At 47.8% G+C, this 22259-nt stretch overlaps 1 protein-coding gene across 1 annotated transcript in view; it reads right to left on the reverse strand.

The window, feature by feature from the left end:
* Positions 1 to 22259, reverse strand: part of cacna1c (calcium channel, voltage-dependent, L type, alpha 1C subunit) — a 1373114-nt gene that overhangs the window by 866846 nt on the left and 484009 nt on the right. The window contains exon 5 of the mRNA XM_041215565.1: positions 828 to 967. Coding sequence (XP_041071499.1) covers positions 828 to 967 — 140 coding nt within the window. The remainder of the gene's footprint in view (positions 1 to 827; positions 968 to 22259) is intronic.

A 22259-nucleotide genomic window follows, 5' to 3' on the forward strand; every position in this document is an offset into this window, starting at 1 on the left:
TGGAGTCAAGGCAGATGAATGGAGTTAGGAGACAGATCAGTCATGGTCTTATTGAATTGTGGAACAGGCTTGAGGGGCTGAATGCCCATGTTCCTATGTTACCATTTGTGTTTGGAATGTGAAAGAGTAATGGTATACTGTGCCCTTGCAAAGGATACAGTGCAGAGGAAATAAAGAGCCGTACTCGCCCATGCTGTTCTTAGCAGATCACTGAAGTGATTTTTTACATTCAACCCAATCTCAGGAACGATACCCATGGAACTGACTATCTCTGCCAGTTCTCTTTAGGCATAATGTATGTATAAGTTGTGAATCTTCTTCCCACTTGTGGGAAATAGAATGTCCCTCCATGCCCTCATCTCTTCCACCAAGACCTCCAGAAAACAGTCTGACAACTTGGGGACAGGCTTGTGACTCATCCCTTAGTTCACAGACAAATCTACCAGAAGATGAATGTAACCTCTCATTAAAAGTGCATTGATGCTTTAAATAAGTCTCTGGATCCCCAATGGAAGTCCCAGCTAGAAAGATTGGCAGGCTGCCCATTCCTGACTCAATTGATTGGCAGCCTGCCAATCAAATACAACTGAGGCACTGAAGTTAAAATAGCTCAGCCCTCAAACTGATATCATCAGGCGAGTTTAGTGCTCAATTCCCTGTCCAAAGCCTACTCTCTGTTTAATTCCATCATTTTTTTTTTTGGTGATATTGTGCTATTGGTTTTAGGACTAGTTTGGTAAGACAACAAAAAAAGGTGCTGGAATTCAAAGTCTCCTATTGATCCTTGGGTCCTATATTTTGCAATTATACCTTGTCAAAGTACTTACTAGGAACGCCAGACACTAGGCGTAATGGTCGTAGGACTCTGAATGCTCTGAGGGCTTTGACATCGAATCCAGCAGCTTTACCTCCAATTGGGTTAATTCCCTCTGCTTTGGTCGCTTGTTCTAAAATAGCACTAAAAAGCCTATAAGAGAAAGAAACAATACATAAAGTATACTTTGTCAAGGATAGTCACACAAAATGTAAAGCCCCACTTTGCCAAGATAGTTTCCTTTTACACTGTGATCCGCTCATATCATTTCACCAACTGCAATAAGAAAGTTGTAATCTGCTGAAATGCCTTCTCATGATTCGAAGACATCCCGACACACTCAAAGCTATTGAAACACATTTGAACTGTCGTCACTGTTGTAATATAGGAAACATGGCAGCTAATTTGTAAACAGAAAATTCTTACAAACAGCAATGAGATAATGGGTAGAATTTTCCGCTCAGCGTGCAGGCACATGCCTGACACGCTCGAGCATGAAATAGCGCGAGATGACGTGAGGCGAGCATCCTGACGTCATCGTGCACTCATGCGATATTTCGATTGGTGGGCATGTGCAAGAGTCGGCAGCACACCTGCTGACAATTAAGAGGCCTATTAAGGTCATTAAAGTAGCAATTGATGCCGATTTTCTCGCTGCCCGTCCAATATTACAGTTGGCAGGTGGGAGAATCGGCCAGGCAGCCTTTGCATTTTTGATTAAATCTCATCCAAGGGTGGGATGAGGTTTCTGTGATTAATTTAAAAAAAGATTAAAATGTTTTGAAAAAATTTTCACCATCCATATGTTGAGGTGTCTTATTCTGACGCTAGGACATTTTTTCCCAATTATACATTCTGTTTTTATTGATTTTAAACTCACCAGCTCCCTGAGGCAGTTCTTTGCCTTCAGGGAGCTTTCCTTCCGCACTCCCCCTCGCCAGCGCTGACTTCAGTGCTCGTTCTCCTCCCGTCCCCACCCCGGCTGCGCTGAGCCTTTCAGCATGTCCTTCACATTGGCTGGCCAATAATAGGGCGAGGTGGTTAAGTAGTGGCATTGTTAATGGACTAGTAATCCTGAGACCCATGCTCTAGGGGTCCCGGGTTCAAATCCCACCATGGTAGATAGTGGAGTTTAAATTCAATAAATAAATATCTGGAATTGAAAATCTAATGATGACCACGAAACCATTGTTGATTGTCATAAAAACCCATCTGGTTCACTAATGTCCTTTAGGGGAGGAAACCTGCGGTCCTCACCTGATCTGGCCTACATGTGTCTGTTAAAAAAGGCAATTAGGCATGGGCATTAAATGCTTGCCTAGCCACTGATGCCCACATCCCATAAATTAATATTAAAAAATTGGCCAGCCAGCATGAAATTGCAGTCAGGGGCCAAGCCAATTGCCGTTGGCAGGCCCAGGAATCGACTGCAGCTGCCCGCCAACCCAAAAATTCTGCCCAGTGATTGGATAATTTGTTTTGGTGATGTTGGCTGAGGGATATATTTTAGCTGGAAGATAGGGAGAGCTCCCCTGCTCTTCTGTGTAGTCCAGCTTTGTGCATCTGTCTTCCATGAGCCTTCGTAGGGCTGCCCCCTCCCTCCCTCGTTCGGTCAGCCTTGCCTCGGTCTCCTTTCACAGCCACCTCCCTTTTTCCCTCCCTGTCTCCCTCGGTCAGCCATGCCCTGTACCCCTTTACAGCCATCACCCAATTGCAATGCATCAACGCCTCCTCTCAACTGGTTCAACAAAGTTCTCCATACAAGAAAAGCTGCTCCAAGTCAGTCCAAGTTCATCAGGAAGACTACCTCACCTGCTGCATGGCACTTTTAATCAGTTATGAATCTGAAGACATGTGTTTCTCATTTGCTGCACATTTAATTCCAAAAGGTACACTTGGCCTAAATAGCCAAGTGGTTATGGTACTGGGCTTGCAACCCCAAAATCAAGAGTTCAAATCTCACAATGGCAAACTATGAAACAATGTAATTTCATCTGAATAGGAACAGATGGAAATGTGTTTGTACTCGAAAGAGTTACAATTTATTCTAGTCAATTAAGTTTTAATGAGCATGCATGACATGCTAATATATTAAAAAGAGGTTCCCACTGTTAATGTGCCTCAACCTTCTTTACAAATATCAATGTGTAGAAAGGGCCAAAGAAAGGACTGTAGGCCAATTGCTGACCTGAACAGAGGGTGCCCATCACTTATGGAATTATGGAAAAAAAGATAACTGGAATTTTCCAGTCCCGGTGGCGCAGGCCAAGGTGAGTGGTGGGGAGGGGCAGGGAGAGGCAGGGGCACAATATGGTGAGAAGGCTAAAAATCGGTTTAATGCCATCATGAAACCAATTTGCCATAGTATGCTCCACCTGTCAATGGCAGGCCGTGTTTCCCGCTGCCACGTCGGGAACGTCATTTCCTTACGTTTGCATTTCATTATAAGTCCTGCTCGTTGGAATCATGCCCCACGTCAAATTTACTGCCCATGTCAGCGTGACTTCAGAACAGCATGCTTCACGACTGCCTTTAAAAGTCATGCACCTGAACTTCGAGGGGAACTTGGAGACAAGCATGCGCAAAGCTCGTGAGCATTGCCTGTAGGACACTAAGAAAGAGGCACCGTGCATTCACGGGGCGCACAACCAAGTTTTTCCCAGCTGGCTTTTTCCCGGCTGACATTTAGTGCAGTACTGGGTCAAGGGCTCCAGTGCAGGTCAGGTGAGGGGTGGGGGGGTGGGGTGCAAGTCAGCACAGGCAGACTGAAGGAAATCCTCAAGCACATGCTGAGGGGGGTGGGGGGGGCGAGGCAGCACAGACAAACAGAAGGAAATGCTCAAGCACATGTCGTGGGCAGTGGGGGTTGGGTGGGGGAACAAGACTCTGGTGGAGCAAACGAAAGGCATTTGAAAATGAAGTCCCGGTGCCTCGACAGGTCTGGTGGAGCACTAGGCAGGATGGCGCACATCATCGTTGCTTGCTACATGCACAGCAACCTGGCGTTGTGACAGCTGGAAGACCTGGCTGAGGAGGAGTTGGAGGAGCTGCACGTTTCCTCCAATGAGGAGGATGTTGAAGGGGGCGGCGATGGTCATGTCCTAGAAGGCAAGGATTTATTGCTCATCCCTAACTGCCCTTGTTCAGAGGGCATTTAAGAGTCAACCACATTGCTGTGGTCTGGAGCCGCATGTAGGCCAGACTAGGTAAGGATAGCAGATTTCCTTCCCTAAGGGACATTAGTGAACCAGATGGGTATTTACAACAATCGACAATGGTTTCATGGTTATCATTAGACTTTTAATTCAAATTCCGCCATCTGCCGTGGCGGGATACAAATCTGGGTCCCCAGAGCATTACCCTGGGTCTCTGGATTACTAGTCCAGCGACAATACCACTACGGCATCGCCTCCCCATGCCGGCAATGAGGCCATCGCACTGGCCAGGCAAGGCAGGCTCGCTCGGGAGGCACCCATAGCCACATGATTCATGGAGGACGATGACGAGATGCAGTAAGGACAGTCCTGACATCCTCATCTTGCAACTGTGAATGTTTGACTTCTGTTTGGTTGTTGGCAGTGCACATACCCTCAGTGCTCAGGTTCATGTCATGGCGGCGCAGCGGAGGCCTTAATAGTCGCTAGATTCCAGGGGGGATGATGACGATATGCAATGAAGACACTCCATAGATCTTCACATAGCCTCTGTGAATGTCTGGCTGAGGGCAGCTCGCTTGCACTCTGTGATCAAGATCATATCATGGAGATGCAGCCGTGAAACTTTAAATGCATCTGATCCTTTGTCAGCCTTCAGCACCTGACCCGTTCAGGAGCACATCATCACCGGTCACAGAGTCTGAAGAGATAGGGGCCAGCCCCACCTCAAAGGTGCTGAGAGCATACAGAGAGAATGACGGAACTCTGTGACACCTGCCCATGACATCCGGGCAGCAATGTACAAGCACGATTGAGGTGCAGGCATCACTAATGTGCCAGAACATCAATTTGATCTGAAGGTTATATGCTGCACAGGGAAGATGCCTTGGATTGAGACACCTGCCTTTTTCTTGTGCAGGAAACAAGATTTTGAATCTGAGCAACACAAACACTGCTCATCCCAACAAAGAGCATAGACAAGGAGACATTCTTGGGGGTTTATTTATGATAGTGAACATTGTGTACAAGTAATTAACACCTGTGCCCAAGCTGTGCAAGTACATTTTCTTAACCTTCCTAACCCTGCCACTACGTCTTGGTGGACCCCTGACATCCACAATGGAGGTGGAGGCAAATTTACTGACTGTGAAGCCCTGTCTATGATGACCTTGACGGGTGTCCTCTGGAGGGCCGAGACCTGGAGGGCCCCAACCTGCTTCTGAGGTCCTGCTGTGTTGCATTGGCACACTCCTCGGCCTATGGAGCTGGAGCTGATGGGGTCACAGGAAGAGGGGACTTGGATGGGCCGGACACTCCCAGAATCGCCGGGTGAATGGCCCTGGGGTGTGCACCTTCTAACTCTCCTCTCAATGGGTGACTGAGGGTCCCTGGTTGACTCCTTGAGGAGAAGGGGGAACTGGAGTGAGATTGAGCTGGCACACACCCCTCTCACATTGACAGTGTTGGAGGCCATCTATGGCATCAGTGATGGCATTCAGCCTGCTCAGCCGTGCAGGACTGATGTCCTGGACCAAGGAATCCATAGCGACTGCCATCCTACCAGTGTTGACCTCGGTGCATTGGTATGCCAGTGCTATGACCTCAGACTGGAGGCAGACAGACTCCCCCATTGTGCTCTGCGGTCTGAGGAGTGCAGCAGACATCCTTTCCGGATGTTCCTGAGCTTGCCTTTGCACTTCCAGTAACTGAGGTATGACCGAGTCCAGGGGTTCCTCATCTGACTTGGACTCAGCAGATTCCTAGCCTCTAGCAGTCCTCTGAGTGCAGGAAAGCTGGGAAGCCCCTGCTGCAGCCTGCTGTGGATCACAGTGCAATGTGTTCACCAGATTGTGACCCTGAGGCTACTTCAGAACTAGGTTCTACTAAGATATGTATCTATGCGTTGGTGGAGAGTCTGGGTGATCGCTGTGATGTGTCTTTAATTAGGGTGTCATCGGATTCTTCTTCCAAGGTGTCGTCGAGGACCTGGCTCGTAGACTTTCTCGGCTGCTTCCCACATGTGCTTGCGAAAGTGCATGGCAGGGGACTGCGGAACAGGGGAACTGACTCACAGCATGGTTGTCTGATGGATATTGCACTGCTGTATCCTCACTTGGTTGAGCACCGTCGACCTCGCTATCAGCACAGGAATGGTTCAGATGGTCGCTGGCCAGCTGGATGACTCTATTTTCATAGCCTGTCAGGCATTCCTCCACTAGTCTGCAAACTTCCCCTTTTGTTCTGTGCCAGCTTGACCTGCATGAATACAGATGGAGAGAATGTAAGCAGGATGCCTGCCAGCCAGATGAGAAGGATGCCTGGCATGTGTGGGTGGTGAGTGGTGCCATGGATGGATGAGGACATGACCCACAAGGCAGATGAAGGTGTGTGTGAGAGAGTGAATGGTGGTGCCCCTTGAACTGGCAGTGAGTGAGATCCCTGTGGGTGTGTGATGGGTTTGTGAGTGTGTGAATTGAAAGTGATGAGAAAAGTGACTTACTTTGATGTAACTCTAGAGATCATTCATCCTCTATGGACACTGGCTGGCTGTCCTCTTTTGAAGGCCGTTGGCACTGACCACTGCCTCCCATGCTGGATTTGTCACCTTGCTTGCTGGTCTTCGCCTAGAGCAGGGTTAGAGGACTTCATGGAGGCCTCCACTGTGCCCAGGAAGCACTTAAGGAAGGTGTCACTAAATTTGGGGGCAGCCTGTTCCTCATTTTGGCAGCAATGACTTTGCAGCTTCCGATCCTTTAGAGAGTGCTAGCTCTGTGCAGGGTTGCCCTTTAAATATGGTGCCTGGGTTACCGAAGGCCTGATGTGAATGGGCGGGGCAGGCGAATCAGATCCCGCCCTGCCAATGATCCGGCATATTTCCCAAGAATGCATTATTAATGAGGCAGGAGATGCTGGAAATGGGACAAAAGGGCGTGACAACCGTCATTGTGGCCAGCGGGTTTTATTTTCTTTTTCCTGCCCACTGCTACACTTTACGCAAATCTGGGACAATTCCACCCGGTGCCTTCATGAATGGGAGAAAAGTAAAATGGAGGAAAAAGATTCCATGGCATTACTCATTAAATTTGTTACCCCAAAAATCTTACTTCATTTTGGAGTTTTTTTAACATTGATTCCTTTTTGTATATTTGTCCATTTTGTTCATTTTAATCTTATTTATGTATTTTTTCACTCTGCAGAAGCTATATTAATACAATGGGAAGATTCTTTCGCTCCCACCAGAGCAATGAGAATAATGGCAGGTTGGGGCACTTAATTTGGCGTGAATGTGAAAATCAGTTCCCTGCTTTTGAAAAATTAGTTTGGAATTTTGTTCTCCCAACTTTCAAGGTGGGTTAATTTTCCCACGGAGCAATGTTGGGAACCCCATTTACATTCATTAGCATCTCATGAATGCTCATTACAATGCCAAATCGCTGGAATCACATTCTTGCTACAAATTAAGTTCACTGCCAGTGGCTAATTAAAACATTCTGCTTTAAGACTGTATATAAGTGGCGCGCACCTGGCAAGCTTCACTTCATACATGACTTGGCAGTCAATAGATGCTGCTTTCGCCTTCCTTTTACATTGTTATTGATAATATTGAGTGCCTGTAGCACAAGCTGCACCAAGGCTAGGCACAGGAGGCATTAACAGAGGGGAAGGGTGAGATGGGGGCAGGACTGAGGCAGGGGGAAGGACCAAAGGGGAAGGATGACAGACTGTCCGGGGCACAAATTTTAATAGACTGTCTGGGGAATGAAGCCACACTGCCGGGGGCATGTTTAAGAGACTGAACGGGAAATGAGGTCACACTGTCGGAAGCATGTTTAAGAGACTGCCCAGAGAATGAGGTCACACTATCTGGGCCATGTTAGAGGGCTTTGCATGACACACATACCTTGGCCTTGCTCTTGGGTGGGAGAAGGCCTCCCCAGGCAGTGACGGTTGTGCACAAAATCTTGTGTAGGGCATCGTCAGTTAACTAAGGCATTTGGTACTGAAGTTTTGAGGCATGGTGCTTGGAAGCAGAGGGCACAGTTACTTTCAGGGAGGCATCTGGATTTGGTAAGTCCATAATTCGAAAGTCATGGGAGGTTATTGGATGGTCTCATGGGGTGGCGGGGGGAACTCTGAAAGTAAGGGTGCAGGTGGCCTTGAGTAGGGGAGGGGTCTGATCAACAAAGGGCATGGGGACATCAACATTGAAGGGAACAGGGGGAGAACAGGAATATCCACAAGAACAATGATAGGGTCAAGGGTAACAGAGGAGGCTGGATAGTAACAAGAGGGATTGGAATTCAGGGGCGGTGACTATGGAGGAGGATGGGAGAAACCTGGCAGGTGACAGGGGGAGGTTAGAAGGCGCTGTCACACTCACGATTGTTAGCAACATCATCTCACCTTCACTGAGTAATGACGCAGTTGGAGGACAAGCTTGAAAAAAGACATGGGAGAGGAGGAGTTCATGACTACTCTTCTGGGCCAAGTGAAGAAGCCCACTATTAACTTAGCTCAAGCAATGGATAACAAGGCTCAGGTGAGTACTAGTTTTGAGGGTCAAATGCCCATTGATGGAGCATTGCTCCTTAACTATAGGGGTGCACTTAAAAGGAGAAACCATTAGGTTTTGGGGCTACATTTGAGTTGCTGTGATTGGCCAGCTGTTCTTAACAGAGACATTTAAAAAGGGATGGAGGATAAATCAATCAAGGGCCACAACTGCTGGACAGAAGCTAAATGAGCACTCCAAGCCTCAGTATTCCCAGATTATGGTCATGGCTTACAAAGCACAATGCCTAAAGTCATGACATTAGCACAAGGCTAGGGTATGTATTATGAGTGTTCAGGCTGATGGAGGCAAGTTGACAATTGGCTGATGCAGGGTTCTCCACATGGCTGTATTAACTCTGATCAAGACCCTCTTTATGAATGCACAGTCATGTCTGAAGTGGAGGATCAGCCTGTGGACCTCCAATATGTGCTTAACCTGCAAGGTGTGGCCTGGCAATGTCATGTCCTGATGAAGGGCAGAACAAGGGCTATGCCCTGGCTCCCTGGTTTGGAGATGAAGGGAGACCAGTCAAGGGGAAGTTGCAATGAATTCTCAAATCTATTTGTTGACAGATACAAAGCGGAGTGGAGAATGCAGGCTACCTGGCCTTGCTGATAGCTGTAATTTGAATGAGATGAAGGGCCCGTCACTGATTGGCACAGGTCCGGAGGAGCAGCAGCCTGAGCGCCAAGGAGAGACGGAACCCCAAAAAGTCCCAGATGCTCCTGAAGAGGAGAAAAATCACCAAAGACTAATGGCACAACCAAGGGTATATAGAAGACACATATAGAAATGAGCAAAAGGCAATACCTCAGGCACTTTCGCTTGTGTAGGGATGTGATGGCTCACATTTGCCACCTTCTTCATGAAGAACTAATGCTGCAAGGACTGGAAGGACATCCCATGCTGTGGCTTTGAAGGTGGCTATCCTGAACTTTTTTGCCAGCGGGTCCTCCTAAGGCTCCACCAGGCACCTTTGCGGATCTCCCAATCAGTGACAAACAAATGCATAACAGAGGTGACAGGTGCCCTTTTCAATAAAGCTTACTAGTACAGTTCCACATGGATGCCAAAAGCCAGGCTGCCAGAGCTGTTGATTCACAGTGATCTATGGTTTTCCACAAGTGCAGAGCGCCATCGACTGTACACGTGTGGCCTCAATTGAAAAAGATTTCACTCTCTGAACACCCAGTTGATTAGTGATCACAGGAAGTAGATCCTGCATGTTTGTGCAAGGTACCCAGGGAGCTCTCATTAATTTTACATCTTGCAGGCGCCACAGATATTTGAAGGACCTTGGCGCTTACAGGGCTGACTCTTTGGGGACAAGGGGTGTGCCCAGAAGACCTGGTGATGACGTCCTTTTGTCATCCACATAGTGCTGTGGAAAAGAGATACCATGGCTGCACATCGCACCATCTGGTCCTTGATGGAGCAGGCGACTGGCCTCCTGAAGATGCGTTTCTGATACTTGGACTGGTCAGGTGGGCTCTCCAATACCCACCACAGAGAGCACCATCATTATTCCCTGCACCCTGTACAACATTGCACTACAAAGGGGGATTTGTTGCCTGAGGGAGAAACAGAGGAGTGAGATGTCTCCTCAGATGAAGAGGACATTGAAGGGGATAGATCTGAAGGGGTGAGAATGTGGATGAGCCACGTGAAGAGGCCATCGCACAAGAAGACGTGGCCGTGACAACCTAATAACTACAAGATTCCAGGAGGAGTAAAATGCAGACAAATTATTTCAGTTCTTATGTTCTTTAGCCTTTGCTGCACAGAACACCCCATCATCTTCAATTTCAGCTAGAAATTCTCTCAAAAGTTCAATATTCTCATAATGTTTATGGAAATATCAGTACTCACCATATGCCCTACAGATGGGATCTTCCTTGGAAGGGCTTTCACCACAGCTAACTGAATAGTCTTGACAACATGTGGCCACTGTGGGACCTGAACAGCACTTCCTTCTTGCATGTCCTTAAGCAAAGCCACATAGTATAGTATTTTCACCCATGGCCTCACCAAGTCAATGTGCATGACAGCTTATAAGTGGTTGGAATTCCAAATTACACAGTGATGCACTCATGTTAGTCTGACAACTGCTCAGTAAGGCATTGCAGCCATACATATCACTCTTTAAGGCATTAATGGCTGGATGGCTCAACAGGGAGCAGTATCACGAGAGCACCATATGTCCCATTGCCAGCTCTCCTCAATGCAGAATGTTGAGGAATCATCTTGCTACTGCCCCCCAATCTCTATTCACACATCATAAAGCAGTAACCATTAACATCTAGATCATGCAGTACGGTTTCAAGGTTTGTTTGCTTTATCCTCACTGAGGATGCATCATCAGGACAATGGTTTGCTGAGGTGCAACCAATCTGGACCCTGCAATCATTGGAAGCCAGACAAGTGTCTGTCCTGGATGACCTTTGCGCTCAGGCAAAACCTTGAGTGGTCATTCTTGACACAACTGCCAATGACTAATTTTTTCCTTATGGATCCTACTGAGGCCTTAAGAGAGTTGCATATGCATTGCACTGAGAGCATGCAGTCCTCAAGATGGTACGGCTCAGAAAAGACCTTTCCTTTCTATATATCCTAAGTCAATGAGACCCCTGTCGTGCAATGATTTCCACATTGAGTTGCATGCTGTGCCTTTACCCAAGGGGTATTTAAAGCCTTGCTAAGCAGACATGCAGGTCCAAATAAAGATCATGGGAGGTAAGGAAACAGCTTCATCAAAATGAACACAGACCTCTTACATCACACTCTGATCCCTTTTGCAATCAAGTCTAAGGTGCCGTGTCTAGCTCATCATCGTGCGTGCAGAGAATTAGAAATCATCAAGGAATGACATTCAGCCTTAAACACGGACACTACATCTTCCTGCAGAGGGGCATGGAAGCCTAAGGGCTTTGAAGGTTTACAGTATATTTTTCAAAAACAGATTCTCACACAGTAAAAGCCATTCTAAACGACGCATTGAACATAACGAATCTAACATTAGTCAGAATGACTACTCATGTTGTCCATAAACAACAGACATCAGTGCAATAGCAGCAGTTAAATCAATAGCCTCGATAAGCACATCTCCCGAGGTCAAAGCATGGTTGCCTGCAAAAATTAGCTGACACGTATATTGGCCAGGCAGCAGTGTCACACCTGATGTGCACTGGCTGATGTTACGGATGTTAAGTTATAGGATACTCATTGTGGTGATAATGTGTGTGAATTTATGCAACAGAGGATCCTGATGGGACTACACTAGGGAGCAACATTCCAGACCCTTAAATGACCATGAAACATTGAAGCCAATTGAATAGAAATGGAATCCATGAAACTTGGAGATGAAGAGATTCAACATATATCTACTAAAGTGAAGCCTATATAAAATGAGTGAACACCCGTTCCACCAGTGTGCATTCAATTCTTTTCAATAGTTCTAACCCTACCGTTCTGTCTAGGTGCAGCACTGATATCCCCACTCGAGGTGGAGGCAGCCTGCTAACTGCTATGCCCAGTTGTCTGAGATGACATTAGTGGGTGTCCCCTGGGGTCTGAGGCCTTGAGGTCCCTGGCCTACTAATGGCCTCCTGATCAGGAAAAGATGCACCCTCCTCAGCCTGACCTTCTGCCGTTGATGGGTTCACTGGCAGAGGGGAGTTGGAGCGACAAGGTGCCCTTGGAGTGTCCTGGGCGGATGCCCTCAGAGTGCTTGGCTGGCGCTCCTCCTCCCTTTGGATGCCCAATGGTCCCTCCCTGACTCCTTGAGGAAGTCAAACTGTCTCGTTCCTCCTTTCACCTAGCCACTCCTGAAATGCACCATTGGCTAGAGCGATGGAGTGCAGGTCTGAGAGCAAAGCCAGCAGAAATTGCTGGACCTGGGTCTCCAAGATGGGTGCCATCCTTCCAATGGGGACATTGATGCGCTTTCTTGCTGGAGCCACGACAGTGAATAGAACATAGACGGACTCCTCCATCCTTTGGACAAGTCTGCAGATGGCCTCTGACAATTCTGCCTGTCGCTGCATCTCCAAGAGGTCTGTCAGGGCTCAATCCACAGGCTTGTCATTGGACTGGGACTCAGCAGGTGCCTGCACTCCAGCAGCCTTCCGAGTGACAGAGACCTTGCCTGTCACTATCTCTGCCAGCTGTGGACCTGTGTCTGTGCGGTGATCACCAGCTTGCGAATCTGAGGCTACCTTAGACCTAGGTTGCCTTGAGGTGCATGTATCTGCACTGGTGGAGGGTGCTAGTGAAAGCAGTGATAGCGCATCCTCTGAGAATGTTGCAGCTTCCTCCTCAGAGGTGGCCTGGGGGCTGGGGCTGTGATGTGTGGAAAATGATGTCCTTTCCCATTTCTTGCTGATACCTGGAATAGAAAAAAGAGAGAATTAGTTATTGACTAAACAGGGTCTTACATTAAAGATCGCTCACAGTCATCGTGTCTTGTCAATGTATATTGGATGCATCCTCACTGGCTGGTTGGGGGGAGGCCGATCTCACCTTCTGGACAGACACGATCTCTCTCCTCTCCTGCCAGCTCTGTGGCCTGTTCCTCAAAAATTGATAGTGTATGAATTTCCAGGGTGCAACCTCTAGTCTTGGCATTCCCTCTCTTGTTATGGGCAATCTTGTCCTTCAGAAAGACAGAAGGAGTGACTATGATTCCAATGGGTGAATTAACAGTTTGGAAGCTGCTAATCCCTCCCCAGTCAGTGATTAAGAAGCCGTTTGTCCAGAAACTAATATTAGATGGAGAGCTTAAAGTTGCTGGCACACACATTCAATGCTGATATCCAGTCTGCCAGCCGTGTGTGACATTCCTGTGAACTCTAACCCTTAGACCACCTGATGCCCTTTTGAGAATGTGAGTTTGCAGTGAGCAGATAGTGCACTTAGATAAAAGCAAAATACTGCGGGCGCTGGAAATCTGAAAGAAAAACAGAAAATGATGGAAAAACTCAGTAGGTCTGACAGCATCTGTGGAGAGAGAAACAGAGTCAACATATCAAATCCATATGACTCTTCTTCAGAGCAGATAGTGCACTTACTGTGGCGGAGCACTGCAGATCATTCATCCGTTTCCTGCACTGCAGGCTGGTCCTATTTTGGGACTCTCAGGCGCTAACACCCCCCTCAACAGCCTCTTCCCAGGTCAGCATGGTCAGGTGGGAGGGCCTCCTGCTCCCATCCCTCGGAAAGAGGACCTCCTAGTGTTCTTGTATGGCCTGGAGGAGAATCTTCAGAGAGGGTTCATTGAAACACGGGACCGAAGATTATTTTCGTTTAAGGGCCATACTGGACGTCTTATCCAGGGCACCTGGCCTGCAGTGGGTGAATGTTTGTCTGAATGCCATTTAAATATGGCACCAAGACCTTCAATTCAATGAGATAGCAGCAGGGCGGGTGACTTCCTGCCTGCCCCATCCTGAGATACGCCAAAATCCTCGCTGATGCATAATTAATGAGCTGAAAAGCGGATTGTGCATGTTCAGCCGCCCCGCCACCCAGCCGGAATCAGACCGACTTTCTCGCTCACCATCAGACTTAGGGCGGAATCGCCCGATCCTGTTGTGGCGGACATCATGGCGGGTTGGGGGTGAAGGGGAAACAGTTTGGCATGAAATGCAGAAATTGGTTTCATGCCGGCATGAAATCACAGTAGGATCATCCAGTGCTCTCCACCAAAACCTGCTGGAGGTCAGTGTGAACCCAATTTGCATCCTGGTAATGAATGCCAAGTAGGGCTCTACTGGAATTGCCCCTCCCCCACATCCGATTTACCGTTATGCTGTCAGGAAAACATGCCGGCCCAGAACATGTCTGGACAAGTGTGTCATGCAGAAGTTAGGGCAGTGCTAAGATCGCAATCATCTGAGGAGCAGAAGCTGCTGGAGCCCTATAGCTACCCAACACTGGAGGAATACGTGCATCGCATGCTGGGTACAACCTCATGCACATTTTTCCACTCTGAAGCAGCTCGTGGAAGGTGGGGGGGTCTCCGTTGATGATGCGGGTCTGCTTCAGAATGTCACAGTCTTGGCCATGGGCAGCTATGGATGATCGGCAAATGGGGGCAGAAGGAGGTCTAGCTGTGAGTGGGGGGGTGAAGGTGACAAAGGTGCCATGGGGCAGTGAGGTTGGGAGGGGGAGGACATTGTTGGGGGTGGGGTGGGCTTGGGAGGGGGTTGAAGGCATCAAGGGGTTGGGGTTGGGAGGGGGAGACTAAAGTAACAGGAGGAGGTGAGGTGGGGAGGGAAGGATGGGGGAGGAAGGTGTAACAGGAGAGAATGATGCAAGTGGGGAGGTAGGTGCAGGGGGGAGGAAGGTGTGAGGAAGGGAGTTCAGAGGGGTAAGGTGTCTGGAGTGAGGAGGGAGTTTGGATATGCAAGGTGTCTGGGGGAGGAAGGAATTCTGAGAGGGGAAGGTGTTTGGGAGGAAGGAGGAGTAAGTGTGGCGGAGGGAGTAAGGGCAGAGGTGGGAGTAAGGAAGGGGGATGTCCAGGTGAAAATCCAAGGGAGGGGTATGTGGAGTCAATGACTGGATCCTGGGGAGTGAACTGTGGGTGGACATGGTAAGAGGGAATGGTGGGGGTGAGAGGGGGCATAGGGAGCCAGTAGTGCGGGAGGTAAGGGTACGTCGGTAACAGTAAAAGAGACGGCGAGGGTGGTTGGTGGAGACTTGGAGGCAGACACAGACCCTGGCGGTGGGAAGGAGGAGGTCGGGGAGGTCAATGTGGATTGGAGTGGGGATCTCAGTAATGTAAGGAATGTGCACATTCACCGGGACATCCCAGAAGGCCAAGGGTTCGCATTGATAGGTGATGGTGGGAAGGTGGAAGGTGATGCCAGGGGTGTCCACAGTGATGGAGGGAAGGACATGGGTAACTGAGGGAGAGGATAGGATGGGGGAGCTGACAAGATGCTTGACCACGACCATGGCTTTCAAATCAAAATAGAGCGGAGTCTTCTGTTAGACGGGCACAAGTGGTGCATGGGAGTGCAATCAATGGGTGGATGGAGATGCAGGTCAGCTCAGATGAACAATTGAAAGAGAACCCCACAGGCAGCAATCAAAATGCTCGGGGCAGCGAGATGAGTATGATGGATGAAGGCTCCATTTGGTTGGGAGAGTGCATGCACGAGGCTCCGAAAGGCACTGCCACACACACACACTTCGTCCCCCCAGGATGACTCCTGGTCCTGCTGCATGCAACTGAACTGCTACTGGGGTGGGGGTGGTGAGGGGGCGGGAATGCAGTGGGAGGGCTCGCAAAGCCTAACAATGAAGCTGAAAGACAACATTACACATTGTTCAGTGAAAGTGAATATATTGTCAGATTATAAAGTGACAAAATGTGTTCACCCATGCAACCACTTGTGACCAGGATTTCTTAACTTTTCTAGGCCTAACACTTCTTCTAGGTGCTGCCCTGACATCTGCAGCAGGAGTTGAGATAGCCTGTGAATGGTTGGCCCTGTTGCCTCTGATGACTTTGGCCTGAGCCTTCTGGAGGGCCCCAGCTTGCTTTGGCTGTCCTCCCATGGGCCAGCTGCTTCCTCTGCAGTGACAGAGGATGAGGGTGAGGGGGTCACAGACAAAGGGGACTTGGAAGGTGCTGACAGCCTCTGAGATTCCTGAGTGGATGACCCAGGGGTGTCCAGTTGCTGCTCCTCCTCCCTTTGGGTGCCTGAGGGCCCCAGCCTGACATTGACGGGAAGGAGCACCTGGAGGAATGTCAAGATGCCTCTTTCCTCTCTCGTGTTGCCACTGCAGGAACTCACCCATGGCTACCGCGATGGAGTGCAGGTCTGCATGCATCTCCACGTTCTGCTGGAACAGGGTCTCCATGGCGTTCACTATCCTTGGCATGGAGACCATCATACCCACACATGTGAGCACCATTTCATTAGAGAGCAGGCAGACACATTCCTTCGACTTGCCTGCCACTCTCTTGAGGGTTTCCAGCAGCTCCACATGATGTTCCCCCGTCTTCTGCTAACTCTCCACGATGAGTTGGAAGGCCGAATCCAGAGGCTGGTTATCTGGCTCGGACGTCACAGATGCCTCTTTCCCAGCGGTCATCTGAGTGCCAAGATCTTGGCTGAATCTGCCTCCTCCTGCTGCAGACACGTGTCTGTGCGGTGACCACCAGATTTTGAACTCGAGCTTGCTCTAGATCTAGGTTCCTCCGAGGTGTGTGTCTCTGCGCTGGTGGAGGGGGTGGATAAGTGCTGCGATGGGTCTTCCAGGCAGCTAATTTCAATGGAGGAATGTTCTCTTTCCTGGAGTTGAGGACCTGGATGGGGCTGAGGGACTGGCTGGCTGAGGGTGTCAATTGCTTGCTCCCTGTGAACCAAAGTAGACATAATTAGTGCATGGCAGCAGAGTCAAAAACAGGAGAGGGAGCACTCAAAATTCGGTTGAGAGAGGCATGATGTGGCCCAGGATCCTCACGTGGTTGTACACCACCGACCTCACTGTCGCCACAGGCACAGTCCACATCTTCACCAGTCAGTGCAAATGCATGTTCCTCAAAGCAAGTGAGGGGCCTAATGTGGGACACTCCAACCCGGTCTGGGACCTTTCCCTGCTGTTGTGAGCCAGCTTCTCCTGCATGAAAGCAGATGGAGAGTGTGTGAGCAGGATGCATGGCACTGCGTGCAATGTTTGTGCGGTGAGCGGAGCCAAGGACAGGATGAGGACACGAGTTACAGAGGATATGAGCCTGATGGAGATGTGAGGGTGTGTGTGATAGTTGGTGTTGTCCTTTCAGGTGTGAGATCCCTGTGGATGTGTGATGGGTTTGTGAGTGCGTGAGTTGAGAGTAATAAGAAGCATGACTTACCCTGGTGGAATGGATGAGAACATTCATCCTTTTCTTGCCCTGGATGGCTGACCTATGTGCTCCGATAGCACTGATCTCCACTGCCACCACCTGCTCGGCTGGATTGGTGACTCTGGTGGACCTCCTGTGGGCAGAGTGCACACAGAGGGCATCGCAGTGGCCTTCCATCGTGTCCAGCAGGTGCTCAAGGGAGGCGTCATTAAATTTGAGGGCTGCCATCTTCTTTGCTTTCAAGGCCCTCTGTCGCCTGAAGCAGTCGTGGTCTGTAGATGTGGAGTAGTCCGCACTCTTGGGCACTTTAAATATGGTGCCTGCAGTGAGGAAGCGCTGAGGTCACAGTGTGGCGGGTAAATCCAAGCCTGCCTGCCAGTTATCTGAGTGTTTCCCGTGAATGCATTATTAATGAGGTGGGACACACCGTGAAGGGGAGGATATGGAGCGAAATCCTACTATTGTGTCCAGCAGGTAAAACGTCTTTTCTCATGCCCGCTACCGCACTTAGTGCAAAGTGAAAAACTGGTGCAAGATCAGAAGAAGGAATCTGCCCTGAAAAAATGCCCATCAGAATAGGGATTAGCCACTGTGCTGATCTTGAGATGCATGCATCGAAATGGGCCTTCGAAAATTGTCAGAATGGTTAGTTCATCACCAGAAATGCAACAAGTATAAATGCACTTAAGTGATCCAAATCAAACCCTGAGTCCAGCAAAGATTTCAGGCCAACAGCTATTTGGTGTAGCCGCTTTATGGAATGAAACAGTCTAGTGTTGTGACAGAAGACCAAGATCGTTCAGAGACTACTAAGAGAACTCAGTGCCAAAATAACCAGTTTCCAGCATTTCATCATCAGGCAATGGCAAAAATACAAGTGTCCATTAAGTCAAATAAGATAAAAGTAAAATACTACAGGTGCTGGAAATCTGAAACAAAAACAGAAAATACTGGAAAAACTCAGCAGGTCTAACAGCATCGGTGGAGAGAAAAACAGAGTTAATGTTTCAAGTAATATTGAAAATAGGGGGTAAAAAATGGGTGAGAGAAGTCTGAAGTTGTTGAACTCAATGTTAAGTCCGGAAGGCTGTAAAGTGCCTAATCAGAAGATGAGATGCTGTTCCTCCAGTTTGCATTGGGCTTCACTGGAACATTGTAGCAGGCCCAGGATGGACATGTGGGCATGAGAGCAGGATGGTGTGTTGAAATCGTAAGCAAAAGGAAGGTCTGGGCCATGCTTGCGGACAGACCGAAGGTGTTCCGCAAAGTGGTCACCCAGTCTGCATTTAGTCTCTCCAATGTAGAGGAGACCGCATTGGGAGCAGCGAATGCAATAGACCAAATTGAAGGAGGTGCAAGTGAAGCACTGCTTCACCTGAAAGGAGTGTTTGGGCCCTTGGACGGTGAGGAGGGAGGAGATAAAGGGGCAGGTGTTGCACCTTCTGTGATTGCATGGGAAGGTGCCGTGGGAGGGGGATGAGGTATTGGGGATGATGGAGGAGTGGACTAGGGTGTACCAGAGGGAATGGTCCCTACGGAATGCTGACAGGGGGATGAGGTGAAGATGTGTTTGGTGGAGGCATCATGCTGGTATTGGCGTAAATAGTGAAGGATGATCCTTTGAATGCGGAGGCTGGTGGTGCGAAAAGTGAGGACAAGGAGGACCCCCTCTCATCTCCCTCCCAGAACCATGATAGGGTCCTCTTATGGGATGAGAAGATACATCTTTCTACTCTTCAACCCATACTGCCGCAGAGCGCATGTCAGGAAATGTTGCTAATTGCACAAGCATGGACCACATTCTGGAAAATGCTGCAATTTTCTCATATTCTGAATGCACAGATTTGATTGAAAGCTCTGATGAACTTCTGCTAGGTAATAATGTTCAGTAAAAGCCAGGGTTTTGAGATAAGCTGAGGTCTTAAAGTTAAAACTTTAAAGAATGTATTCATGGTCGCAGGATGGGATTTCCAGACATAGGAATAAACAGGGTAGGATAAGACAAACTAGGGAAGCTTATGTCAGATACCAAGAGCTCAATATTGGAGTGTAGAAAGTGCAGAGATTAAATTAAAAAGTAAATTATGAAAGCAAAGAGAGCATGAACAAATACTGGCAAGTAAAATCAAGGAAACCCCATGAAACCCCGAAGAAGTGAGCGTGGTTCTCACTGAATATTTTACATTTGTCTTCACAAAAGGAGGAAACAATGCAGAATTTGTAGTTAAAGAATGTATGAGATAAGCATGGACAGTGGAAATATTAAAGAGTTTAGCATATTTGAAAGCAGAGAAGTCACCAGACTGGGGTGAAGTGCATCCTATTCACAAGAGGGGAAACAGTGGAAGCCATGACCATCATTTTCCAATCCTCCCTGGCTACAGGCAAGGTGCAGAAGGATTGAAGAACAGCTCATATTGTACCTTTGTTTAAAAAGGAAGAAAGAGGTAAACCAAGTAATTACAGGCCAATCAATCTAACCATATGGGCAAATTATTAGAAAAGGGGGGGGGGGGTGGTCAGTATTATTTGTCATTTTGAAAACATGCAAATGAATCCAGGACAGTCAACATTGATTTGTTAAAGGGAGATCATGTCTGATTAACTTGACTGCATTTCCTGAGAGGTAACAAGGAGGTTCAATGAAGGTAATGTGTTTAATGTAGTCTGCCTAGATTTTGGATCCAAATTTGGCTCAGTGACATGAAGCAAAGCATAACAGTTGATAGGCATTTGTGTGACTTGAAGGCAGTTTTCAATAGGTTTCGCAGGGCCCAGTACTATGTCCCTTGCTTTTCTTGATATATACCAATAACATAAAGGTATGAGTGTAGAATAAAGGGTTAACTCTAATGATAGCTACTGAGCTTATGTATAAGAAGCTATGTCATAGTGATGTTACTCACTGAGAAGAGATGAGTGTGAAGAATTTCAGAGAGAAGTTCCAGCTATAGTAAAGGCAAAATACTGCGGGTGCTGGAAATCTGAAACAAGAACAAAAAATGCTGGAAAAACTCAGCAGGTCTGACAGCATCTGTGGAGAGAAAGACAGAATTAACGCTTCGAGTCCATATGGCTCTTTTTACTCCAGGTCTGGCGTGGTCTTATTTAACATTTGAAAATAGTTAGCACGTAAATAAACGCTTTTAGACAAGAGACCATTGCCTCCAGCTAGATCTCTCCTAGAGCAAGAAGCCAACAATCCCAAGATAAACCCACAATAACAGATACAGAAAATGCTGGAAAGTCACAGCAGGTCTAACAGCATCTGTGGAGAGAAAAACAGAGTTAAGGTTTAGAGTCCGTATGACTCTTCTTCAGAGCAGTGTTGCTTTTACCACAATAGGAGATGCTGGTAGCAGGAAAAGCCTCAAGTGAAACCCAGCAACAGTGCAGAGCAATGGGTGAAGGACTTCGAGGCCAACCTAGCAACACACTGGGAACCACCAGATAATGAGGGCAGCCCAGTGATTGGCAAGACAAGCAACACAGAAAAATACAACCTCGAACCAGGGTGAGGAATGTCTCCAACTTTGCCCCTACCAGATTCATTTCAAAATAGAGGGCCCAGACAGGCTGAGCAATGTCAAAATTGGCGAAAATGTTTTACTGGGTATGGCAATGCCTCAGGTCTGGTGAGTAAAGGGAACAAGGATTAAGTTAGCATTTTGTTATACGCTGTTGGGAACATAGCAGATAGCGTGCTGACCAGACAGAGCGTAAACAAAGGATGTCATCGGGGTCTTTGACTCATACTTCAGTCTTCGTAAAAATATCGTCATAGAGAAGGTGAAATTTAATTGGCGCAGTCAAAAACATGGTGAAGGGATGTATTCATTCATCAAAGGATTGTACCATCTAGCCAAAAATTGTGAATATGGAACTCTAAAAGACAGCCTTATCAGAGATAAAATAGACGTTGGCATTTTAGATGAGAATTTCTCTGACTTCTTACAATCTTGGGACAATTTAAATTTAAACAAAGCTGTACAACTGTCCAGACAAGCTGAGAAGAGAAGGCAGAATAAGGCTTTTGTTAGGGATGCAAGGGAAATTTCCACAGAACAGCCCAATGAAGTTGTTCAATTTGTGGGTTGTAAAACCTCAAGTATAGCATGGCAGCAACCAGGAAGTGCCCTGAAAAGGCGCCAACCACCATTTTCCAATGTCCCCACTGTGATGGGAAGAAGGTCCCCAGCAGGGAAGAATGTTCTGTATGAATTGCGCAATTCTATGGTTATGGCAAATTAGGCCATTTTAAAGTGGTCTGATGTTCCAGAAAATCTATATTTGCCATGCAGAAGGCAAAATCTGATAAAGGAACCTCCATTTAAGAAACAAGTTAACACAGAATGCTGTGAATCAGCCTTCATAGGGGAGGTGATGGCGTGGTAATGTTGCTGGACCAGTAATCCAGAGACCCAAAGAAATGCTGTGGGCACCCGGGTTCAAACCCTGCCACAGCAATGATGGATCTTGAATTCAATAAAAGTCTAATGCCCTTTAGGAATCTGCCATCCTTACCTATATGCGACTCCAGACGCACGACAATGTGGCCTAGTGAGCCACTCAGTTGCATCAAACTACTACAAAGCCTCAAAAAAGGCATGCTAGGAGTAGCACCAGGCATAGATAAAAATGAGATGTCAACCTTGTGAAGCTACAACACAGGACGACTTGCATGCCAAACAGCATAAGCAGCAAGTGATAGAGCCAAGCAATCCCACAACCATGAATTAGGTCTAAGCTCTGCAGTACTGCCACATTCAGTTGTGAATGGTGGTGGACAATTAAACAACTCACTGGAGGAGAAGGCTCCACAAATATCATCATCCTCAATGATGGAGGAGCCCAGCATACCAGTGCAAAAGATAAGACTGA

This window comes from Carcharodon carcharias, chromosome 21, assembly GCF_017639515.1.
Source record: "Carcharodon carcharias isolate sCarCar2 chromosome 21, sCarCar2.pri, whole genome shotgun sequence".
Classification (NCBI taxonomy): Eukaryota; Metazoa; Chordata; class Chondrichthyes; order Lamniformes; family Lamnidae; genus Carcharodon; species Carcharodon carcharias.